The 11,763-nt window shown below is 36.4% G+C and overlaps 1 protein-coding gene across 1 annotated transcript; it reads left to right on the plus strand.

Annotated features, from left to right (window-relative positions):
* The first annotated feature begins 245 nt into the window (after positions 1–245).
* Positions 246–1,028, plus strand: LOC124358509 (piggyBac transposable element-derived protein 4-like). Its single transcript, XM_046810804.1, has one exon. The coding sequence runs from the start codon at positions 246–248 to the stop codon at positions 1,026–1,028; it is 783 nt and encodes a 260-aa protein (XP_046666760.1).
* Positions 1,029–11,763: the final 10,735 nt, after the last annotated feature.

The raw sequence follows: 11,763 nt of genomic DNA on the forward strand, positions 1-11,763 counted from the left end.
CTCTGCAAATAACAAAGATAAATTATACAAACTGAAACCACTAATTGAGTCTTTGAATACAAAATTCAAGGAATCCTACCATGGAACACAACAACTGTCTATTGACGAATCAATGATTTTGTTCAAAGGGCGAAGTACTATGAAGCAGCATAACCCACTAAAACCGATCAAACGAGGCTACAAGCTATGGTGTTTAGCTAACCAATTTGGTTATATAAAACAATTTAGCATTTACCAAGGGAAGAATGAAAACTTGGGAAGCAAAATATGAGAATTGCAGTCTTGGTGAGCGAGTAGTATTAGCACTGGCAGAGGACGAACGAGGAAAGTTCAAGATGTTGTTTTTCGATAACTACTTCAACAGTTTACCATTGTTGGAAAAGTTGAAATCTGAGAAAACACTAGCCTGTGGGACTATACGCTCCAATAGAAAAGGACTGCCTGAAAACATCCTTGAGGATAAGAAACTCAAAAGAGGAGACATGGACCATAGAACTTCATGTAATGGTATCACATTCTTCAAATGGCGGGACACAAAGAGTGTTTTCTTAGCATCAAACTACCACGGAAGTGAAATGACATTGGTAGATAGAAAGGATGATAAAGGGAAAACTCACAAAATAACTGCTCCAACAGTAATCAAGGATTATAACCAGTTCATGGGGGGTGTAGACCATGCTGACCAACTACGAGCAAGTTATGGTGTTCATCGGCGATCCAAGAAATGGTGGCAAAGGATTTTTTGGGGTATCTTGGACATAGCTTTTGTGAATAGCTTTGTGGTCTATTGTCGCATCTCGGGTGAGAAGCCTCCATTACTTGATTTTCGGCGAAATGTCGCTCTGGGCCTTATGTCCAAATGTGAAGTAAACTGTAAGAAGGGAAGTTTGAAGCGCACCAGCAAATCACCTCAACAACCATCAAACAAGCGACGGGGCAAGGAGCCATCTGTGTCCAACGATGTGAGATTAGGTACCTTAGGAGTGCACTGGCCAACATTCACTGAAGGAGTTAAGAGGAAGATGTGAAATGTGTGCTTTGAAAAAAATCCAATCCCGTCCTTATTCAAAGTGCAGTCACTGTGGCGTTTATTTATGTTGTAACGACAAAAAAAACTGCTTCTCTGAATATCATGGGTTACATTACATTTGTAACCTAAACTGAATATAAAGTACTGAATATAAAGACAGTAAAGTACATTTTCCTTATGTTTTCGTGACTAATTAAATTGTATTTACCTAATAAAGTACTTAGTCTTTGACATTGTAAGTTTGTTTGTAAGCCTACTTGTCTCATAGCCCAACGGTACTTACCAGTACCATATACAAAATATGTATTTAGCCATGAATGAAATAAAAAATATATATATTATTTACCTTTGATGAGTGGTAAATAGAAAAATAACACTGAATCACATTTTAAAACATCTTTACTATATTTGGGCAACAAAGGGTTAATCATGTTGTGAAAATTTTCTGTTAAACTGAGTATGCCCTGTACCGTAAATTAGTTAATTTAATTTCATATAATGTAAATTTCGCAACCTAGTCAGCCAGTATAATATAATATTATTTTACATCCAATGTTCCGGAACTAAATTATTGGGCGGAGTAACTACCTAATTGGCACGCGTATGAATATTTTCTTCTAACCCTTTGTAGCAGCCCAACTACGTCACCGATCAGACCTCGCGCGCTTTGTCCGTAAGTAAAATTTATCTTTTCGTATTATTAAATTAGCCCTTTGATGCCCAAACATACAAAAATGAATATAACGTAAAGTAAAGTTGTAAATAGTAAAGTAACGTACTCTTGAAGATCTTTTATTTGCTTGATTGAGATAGATAAAAGTTGTGGCGTCGTCCATTATGGCGAACACGTTGTTATAATAAGTAATTTGTATCATTAAATGGCTAATACCGTCGCGAATTTGTTTTAGGCGAGTTCATGTAGCTGACGTATCTCACGTGTTGTTTGAGTAGATGGCTACCACTTTCCCAACTTCTACTCCTCTTCTAGAAATAACCGTTCTTAGACTACAGCTTCAATGTCTCGTGCCAAGACGCCGACACCCGGGTTGTGAGTCTACATATTGCGAAGGAAAGTGAAATCTTATTGTTTTATAAAGTAAAACATCGTAGGCATAATTCTAGAGAACATTGGATATTTTAGGCCCACCTATAAAATATACGTTTTTAGTTCTTACGTTCTAATTGGCAGCAACGTGGCATTACATACTTTTCCTTCACCATCTAAAAGTGGTGATTGTAAGTTTTCGTAATTAAACTGAACCTATAAGTAAACTTTGCATTTCTAGTATTTATTACTACGATCTCAGAAGTAACCACCCCCATGTGTTACCGTCCAACGGTACAGCCCTACACTTTTTTCTCGCACTGTGGTTTGATTTGTTGTATGTTTGTATCTTTTGTGTCAAACATACCTAACTTACTCGCTGCAGTGCAGTGTAAAGTAGGCCTACTTCGTATAATCATTAGTGTAATAACTACAAAAATATTGATCTACAAAAAAAATTAGCCTACTATGTTTGTTACAGGTACTCAGCAAGCAGCCTTCGCACGTATCCTGCTTGTGGGCATAAGGGGAAGCCAAATCAAGCCCACCAATGTTTTACATTAACAATTAGGGACATTGAACGTTTCCACAACAATCTTTACAAAATCAAACGCAAGGACATACAGAACAGTTTTATATTGAAACATTGTGAATCAAAAACACCCAAGAGACATAAATATGAACCAACTAAGAAGCCTAGAGCAGGAAGTGTTAAATACATTGTGCCAAGTGTGTCTTGTGATCGGAAGATTCCAGTTTGCCGTGCTGCTTTCATCGCAATACTGAAACATTGTGAATCAAAAACACCCAAGAGACATAAATATGAACCAACTAAGAAGCCTAGAGCAGTAAGTGTTAAATACATTGTGCCAAGTGTGTCTTGTGATCGGAAGATTCCAGTTTGCCGTGCTGGTTTCATCGCAATACTGAAACATTGTGAATCAAAAACACCCAAGAGACATAAATATGAACCAACTAAGAAGCCTAGAGCAGTAAGTGTTAAATACATTGTGCCAAGTGTGTCTTGTGATCGGAAGATTCCAGTTTGCCGTGCTGCATTCATCGCAATACTGAAACATTGTGAATCAAAAACACCCAAGAGACATAAATATGAACCAACTAAGAAGCCTAGAGCAGTAAGTGTTAAATACATTGTGCCAAGTGTGTCTTGTGATCGGAAGATTCCAGTTTGCCGTGCTGCTTTCATCGCAATACTGAAACATTGTGAATCAAAAACACCCAAGAGACATAAATATGAACCAACTAAGAAGCCTAGAGCAGTAAGTGTTAAATACATTGTGCCAAGTGTGTCTTGTGATCGGAAGATTCCAGTTTGCCGTGCTGCATTCATCGCAATACTGAAACATTGTGAATCAAAAACACCCAAGAGACATAAATACGAACCAACTAAGAAGCCTAGAGCAGTAAGTGTTAAATACATTGTGCCAAGTGTGTCTTGTGTCCGGAAGATTCCAGTTTGCCGTGCTGCATTCATCGCAATACTGAAACATTGTGAATCAAAAACACCCAAGAGACATAAATATGAACCAACTAAGAAGCCTAGAGCAGTAAGTGTTAAATACATTGTGCCAAGTGTGTCTTGTGATCGGAAGATTCCAGTTTGCCGTGCTGCATTCATCGCAATACTGAAACATTGTGAATCAAAAACACCCAAGAGACATAAATATGAACCAACTAAGAAGCCTAGAGCAGTAAGTGTTAAATACATTGTGCCAAGTGTGTTTTGTGATCGGAAGATTCCAGTTTGCCGTGCTGCATTCATCGCAATACTGAAACATTGTGAATCAAAAACACCCAAGAGACATAAATATGAACCAACTAAGAAGCCTAGAGCAGTAAGTGTTAAATACATTGTGCCAAGTGTGTCTTGTGATCGGAAGATTCCAGTTTGCCGTGCTGGTTTCATCGCAATACTTGGTACCGGTAAGCATAGAATACTAGGTGTACTGAAACGGTTTTAAAAAAAACTGGTGAAATGCCTAAGGAAAGTAGGGATGGTGATAGGGTTTCTACAAAAAAAGCAGTTCATAGGCAAAAAATCAAAAAGTTCATAGAATCACTGAAGTGTGAAGAACCTCACTACTGTAGGTCAAAAACTCATACGAGGATTTATTTGGACTCTAGTTTAAACATAAAAAAACTTTGGCGCATGTACAATGCTGGTGTTGATCAAGAATTCAGAGTCAAAGAATGCTTTTTCCGTCACATATTTAACATGGATGGCACACCTGCAACAGATGTGTGTTCCACTTGTTTGCGTTACAGTGAGTGCATTAAACGTGCCGGTACTGAAGGAGATAAATTAAAATTCATGACAGAACTAACAATTCATAAGTAAGGAGCGAAGTGCTTTTTCGAGCTGTTAAGACAGAAAACCCCTAATGTAAAAATAATCAGTTTCGATTGTCAAAAAAACATGTCACTGCCAAAAATACCGGACCAGTCTACGTAATACTCTTGACAGTTGTACGTATACAATTTCACCATGGTTGAAGGTTCTTCAATCAACAAATCAACTCCCGAAAATGTATTCACATACATATGGACTGAGCTCCAGCGTGAAAAAGGGTCGTGCGAGATTGCAACTGCAGTTTATCACAGACTGAAAAACACAGTTATTTTACCAGAAATGGACACAATAAGGTTAGTATCAGATGGTTGTGGCGGTCAAAATAAGAATTCGCCAATGATAGCCATGTGCCAAAAATGGTTAATTTCTGATGCTCCCATGAATCTAAATCAAATTGAACTTATTTTGCCTGTCACTGGACACAGTTTCATTCCACCAGAGAGGGTGTTCGGCTTAATAGAGAGAACTGTTAAAAAAAAACAAATAATAATTATTAAGCCAGAAGAGTAAGTTACTATGCAATATTTCAGCAATTTGGAACAGTTATTCCTCTTGGTGAAATAGAGGTTAGTGACTGGAAAGCAGTAAGGAACGAAGCCCTGAAATCATTAACAGGATGGCATTTCCAGATTACTAAATGCAACAGAACTTTAATCTCCCGAACAGTAGATGGTCAACGCTGCAAAGTATAGGTTCGAGGCCTTTTATAGGTCAGACCTTGGTACTGATAAAACAGTTTTGAAAAGGGGTAAAAATTTGGCTTCAATTTGCCCTAAAAACTTACAAATGAGTGTACCTGTAAAAGAAGCCAAATTAAAATATGTAAATGCACTGCTTACAAAGCATTTTGGGGAGGAACGGCGGCAAAATCCGGATTTAGAATTTTATTTAAACGCCATGAACTGGCCAACCCAAGGTCAACAAGACGTAGTCGAGGATCCAATATGTGAAGAACATGAGCATATCCCTGATGTTCGTGTTTGAAACTTCATAAAAATGTATGTTCAAATTTATTTCAATAAAACAATGACGTCAAACCGCACCGACGGGTTAAGGAAATCTATCTTTTGTCACACGTTTTCTTTTATTACAATTATTTTACTCACAGCGATATAATTATTTTCATGCCTACTTCCTGTTTCACTATTATAAATAGTAATTTACAAATACTAATAACCTACATAAATATATTTAATTAATACAATAAAATATAAGAAATAAAAAATAGAAACAATGTAATGACAATAAAATAGAACCATTAGCAAAGTGGATTTCTTACATTTTATGAGCTGCAAAAGCAGACATTTCCAAATTTTGATGCAAAACCGGACATTTCCAACATAAATTAGTTTTTTAAGATTTCTATGGAACACTCATTAGTTTAGGATATTGCTTCATATTTTCTTGTATCAAAATCTTGTTGTGTAAAAAAATCAAAGGTTTTCGGCCCAAAATAAATTGTTTTAGAGTTTTTTTTTCAGTTTACCAAAAATATTCCAAACTGGAAATATCCACTTTTGCAACTAGACGACTCAAATAATACTATTACATTCTTCAGTAAGTGCAAATAATAATGGTAGTAATTTAGTAAATGTGCGTTTGTGTGTGATGTAGGCCTAGGCCTATCTGTTAAAGTTAGTTGTTTTTATGGATTATTTGAACAATTTAGGGTAAGTGTTTTTATAATTTCTAACTTTTAGACATTTCTTTAATGTTTATAAAACGTAAAGATACAGGGTGACTGCCGGGAAGCGGACGAATTTGCAACAGCTGTTACATTGTTGTTACACGTTCTAGGGAGATTGAGGTTATGTCATTGTTTTGAGTGAGCTTTACCATTTTAGTCACGATGGATCAGTGGTCAGTTCAGCATCGTGTTTTTGCATATGACACATTTATTAAAAATGGCGAATCCGTTATCAAAACACAGCGTATCTTCCGACGCCACTTTAATATTGCGCGAAATGACACGGTTCCAAGCCGGAATACATTGCTAAGATGGGTGCACAAGTTCAGAACAACAGGAACAGTATCAAAGAAAAAGCCACCCGGTCCAGCAAGAACAGTGAGAACACCAGACAACATCGCTAGAGTGAGAACTGCTTTGATGAGGAGCCCGGGTCGCTCTGCACGAAGACACGCACAAGAGCTACGCATGAAGCGCGATTCTGTCAGAATAATTTTAAAATCAGATTTGAAATTTCATCCCTATAAAATACAGGTGGTACAGCAACTGAAAGAGAGGGACTATGGACAAAGAGAAGATTTCGCAGTACGTATGCAGGTGTTGTTTACTGATAATCCTGATGTAATGATGTTAATGAGCGACGAAGCTCACTTCCACTTAAACGGTTCAGTGAACAAACAAAACTTACGATATTGGGCTCCTGAAAATCCATGTAACTTTCATGAAAAACCACTCCACTCTCCAAAAGTAACGGTTTGGTGTGTTGTAGGCCACTTTGGGATAATTGGTCCGTATTTTTTTGAGGAAAATGGAGTCACAGTGACAGTGAATTCTGCACGCTATGTTCACATGTTGGAAACATATCTCAAGCTACAACTTCGGAGGCGAGGAATAAACGTGAAAAATGTTTACTTCCAACAAGATGGGGCTACAGCGCATACTGCCGCTGCATCGATGCGAGTTGTGAAGAAGATGTTCCCTGGCAAGTTGATTTCACGTTTTGGTGACGTGCCGTGGCCGCCGAGGTCACCAGATTTGTCGCCCTGTGACTATTTCTTATGGGGTTATTTGAAAGCTCGTGTCTATGTTCACAAACCACGAACATTATTGCAGCTAAAAGATGCAATCAACGAAGAGGTGAATTTGATTGGACAAGACATGTTGATGAGAGTGCGTAATGATTTTCTCCAGAGGTTGGAAACCTGTATCTAGGTTAACGGCCATCACATGCATGATATCATCTTTAAGAAATAAACCCAAACTAGGATAAAAGGTTCCATAAAACATATGTTTTTTGAAATGGTATGTTTTCACCAATATATATTCCACAATTAAATAATTTTACTATATAAAATAAGGTTGTACTATTCGTTTAAAACACGTCCGGTTCCCGGCAGTCACCCTGTATCACAATGTCAAATGGCAGTGACGAAATAGCCGACTGGCTAAATGACTAACTGTCAGACTGTGGCAGTGAGATAGACTTTAGCCCTGGTGTGGAAGATTTGGATTATACACAATTAGATTGTATTGAAGATAATTTAAATGACGATCAAATGTTGCTGCTGGTTGGGGAAAGTACACCAGCAAATGAAATGTTGCCTCCTAGGCCTAAAAAAATCAAAAAAGGTCCCTCAATGATTTAGGAAACCATGGAGGGTTTACCATGAAGGTCGATTGTCTTTTCGACAATATATTCCACTAAAAGCCTCTCAATTCGGCATCAAATGTTTTGAGCTATGCGAGTCTACTAGTGGTTACACGGTCTTTTGTCATCTACACTGTTAAAGGAACTGATTTTACCAGTGAAGCACTACCAAACAACTGCCCTACTTCAACTGCAATTGTCCTCAAGCTCTTACAGCCAATTCTTGATAAAGGTCACACAGTCTGGTTAGACAATTCGTACAACTCCCCTGAGCTTTCCAAAACTTTAAAAGAAAGGAAAACTTATTCCTGTGGAACCCTAAAATTGTGTAGAAAGGAGGTACCAGAGCAACTGAAAAAAAAAACAAATATCAATAAAGGGGAGATTGTTTGTTTCCATAGTGATAAGAAAGAAAAACCTAAAGTGGTACATCAAACTTTTCAAGAGACTTTTGAAAGTAAGTGTACTGAACACATTATCATCTGGAAGAGTCGGAATGAGAAGTTTGAGCATATTTCTGTAAGACTAGAACTAATCAAGGGTCTTATTGAAAAGTATGGCTTAGAAGTCAAGAGGACAGTCTATGGGCGCCCTTACATTGAGCCTAAACCAAAACGCCTAGTTGAGAGGCATTTCATCGAAAATATACCACCTACAGAAAAGATATCCAAGCCAAACAGAGTTTGTGTGGTATGTTTCAAACAAGGAAAGAGGAAAGAAACAAGATTTTGGTGCCCTGATTGCCAGGCTGCAATGTGTGTGGGAACCTGCTTCAAGAACTATCACACCAAATCAAATTTTTTACTGGTAATTTTTCATCTTGACATGAATAATATTAAATATTAATTAATATTGTAACCCAAACAACTGTTTTTATTAGATGTAAGATAAATTAATAAAATAAAATTTGTTACAATATTTACAAAAGGTACATACAGTAATGTAATTATAACTAAAATATAGCAATCTATGATCATTAGCACATAAAACTACCGCAGCAGGCAGTTGGTTGGCTCCAGGTAATCCCCACATTAAAGGGTTAATAAACAAGCTTTTAATAATTTTTTTATTTGGTTAAGGGGAGCCGGGGAGCAAAAAAATAATTTTTTTTATATTTTTATGTTTTTTTATAGTTTGAAATGTCCTCTTTCAGAACATGTAATTAGTTTTTTTAATATCTTAGATATTAAGCACTCTAACATATTTATTACATTTACGGGTCACACGTTTCAGAAGCTTACTTGCTTTTGGTCACTTGTTATAGTACCAGTTCTAAAGAATTAGGCTTGTAATTTTCGTTTGACTAGTTGGCTAACTTGATAGCAGCTGTTTAGAATGCTTATTGTTGCATGTGACATCTGTAACTAATCTTCCTTCTTGTTGTTTATGGTTATGTTGATGTTTACAGTGAAGGTGAAAGTATTACATTCGTTTATTTAGTGTGAATTTCTGTGTTAGTTTTGAAGCTATGCCTCGTGTAAAAGTTTCTTACAAAAAGAAATCTACATTCCAAGGGAACAGATTTACACAGAAAATATCTAATAATGTAACTAACCGAACCAACCTAGGCCTAGTTGAAGCTAATGAACAATCAACTCCTTTGAATTCATCTCAAGGTAGGCCTAATAAAAGTTCTTCATCAAAAAAGATTACTTTTAATCAATACAAACAGTTTGAAACTAGTGGCAATGGAAACTGTATTTTTGACTTAGATATTCTAATAATGCCATAAAATGTTTTGCTCGTTGCAAAAACTGTAATGGCGATAATTGCATCGAGCTGAATACTTCTGACAACGAAAGACATGGCCTTGCTGTAAAAACTATTTTGGACTGTAGCTTGTGTGGAAGTCATTATGAGTTTAGGAATGCAAGCCTTACACCTAGCAATAAATATGACATTAATTTAAAATTCATCTATGCTCTAAGAACCATTGATAAAACCATTGGTAAAGGTCCTGCAGCCGGCAGTATTTTGTGTTCGTTGTTAGATTTGCCTTCTCCCCCAGATAAGTATGGACCTTATACAGAAGTTTTGAGCACAGGTATTAGTAATTGTGCAGAAAAGTGTATGACAGAAGCTGTAGAAGAAAATGAAGGCTTTACAGATCTTACAGTTACTATAAACGGTTCTTGGCAAAGGCGGGGACACAAATCGTTGAACGGGATTGTAAGTGTAACAAGTGTTGATACGGGTAGGGTATTGGATGTTGCTATTATGTCTAAGTATTGTCAGATATGTACAGAGTCTAAGAATGTCAATAAAAAACCAAAAGAACATGTTTGTACTAAAAACTATGAAGGGTCAAGTGGTGGTATGGAGGTGGAAGGGGCAATAAAAATATTTCAAAATTCAGTTAGTAAAGGAGTTAGATACACCAAATATTTAGGCGATGGAGACAGTAAAAGGTTTTCAGAGTGTAATAAAAAATAAACCAAATGGTGAAAATATTGAAATAGCCAAACTTGAATGCATTGGACATGTCCAGAAGCGAATGGGATCTAGGTTAAGAAAACTAAAAAGGGATATGAAAGGAATGAAGCTCGATGACGGTAAGGTAATCGGAGGGAAAGGCAGACTGACAGATGTAGAAATTGACAAGCTACAAAATTACTATGGACTAGCTATTAGAAGAGCAGTGTCAGATAAGAAAGGAGTCTCAGAAATGAAAAAAAAAATATTTGGGCCACTTATTTCCATAGGTTATCTACAGATGAAAACCCTCAGCACGGCCTTTGTCCGACTAGAGCCGAATCGTGGTGTTGTTATAATAAATCCAAAGCTCTAAATACTGTCTACAAGCACAAAACTCCACTTCCAGGGCCTGTCTTGCTAGCTATGAAAAGCATTTATAGAGATTTGACAAGTGATGACCTACTATCAAAATGAATTCATGAACAAACACAAAATGTTAATGAAAGTTTAAACAATGTTGTTTGGTCAAAATTGCCAAAAAGTACCTTCATTAGGTTAAATACATTACAACTAGGAGTATTTGACAGTGTATTATCTTTTAATACTGGCCATTGTGGAAAGTTGAACTTATATAAAGAGTTAGGGCTAAAAATCTGTCAACGTTCGATTGACGCTCTGAAAGGAATGGGCAAAACGCGACTCCGTAAAGCGGAAAAAGCAGCTGAGGACATTACTTAAACTGCAAGGCAAGAAAGAAGAGCTAAAAGAAAACTTATTGAAGAGGAGGAAGGCAATGCAGATAATCCAGACTACGGAGCAGGGATGTTCTAGGCCTAAGGTATGTTTACTTACTTTAAATGCGTTTTTCCGCAAATTATATTTTTTCACACAAAGGTACACTTTTCTCAGGAACTATTTAAGCTAGAGGTTTGAAATTTTTTGTGGGTATTTCCAGTACCAATGCAAAAATACAGCATTAGAATTATTACTCTAACTCTTCCACATTTAAAAATATTAAACAATAAGTTTAAAAAACATGTGCAAAATTTTCAATTAAGAAAATAAATTCCAATTCTTTTTCCTAACGTCACACCAATGTAATTCTAGTCACATAGTATTACAACTAGTATAAGAGTATGTAAAAAAATTCAACCTTATAGCTTAAATAGTTTATGAGAAAAGTGTACCTCAATATGTATAATTTAACATTGCGAGGATAGGGCCTCCCGGCTCTCCTTAAGAATGTATACAATAAATATAACTTTCATCCTACTGATATTTATAACGTGGACCATTTTAATTTCATCACCATATAAAACAGAATTAGAAACTATGCAGGCCGAAAAAAAGAAGCAGGAAGAGGAAAAAAACTTCAAGAAAAAGAAAGCTGTTAGATGCATTCTGTTCAAAAAAACAAGACAAGTCAAAAAAGAAAAGGACCAGTTCTGTTACACAATCAAAAAGATCAATTAAGAAGGGTAAAGATGAAGTCCTAAACGATACTTCAGTGAGGAAGAAATTGATGCCTCTTACATCTACTGCAATGACATATATTCCAGATTTTAAG

This window comes from Homalodisca vitripennis, chromosome 3 (genome assembly GCF_021130785.1).
Source record: "Homalodisca vitripennis isolate AUS2020 chromosome 3, UT_GWSS_2.1, whole genome shotgun sequence".
NCBI lineage: Eukaryota > Metazoa > Arthropoda > Insecta > Hemiptera > Cicadellidae > Homalodisca > Homalodisca vitripennis.

Coding starts and splice junctions, on each gene's coding strand:
- LOC124358509 (XM_046810804.1), top strand. CDS start 246: ATGAAAACTTGGGAAGCAAAATATGAGAATTGCAGTCTTGGTGAGCGA.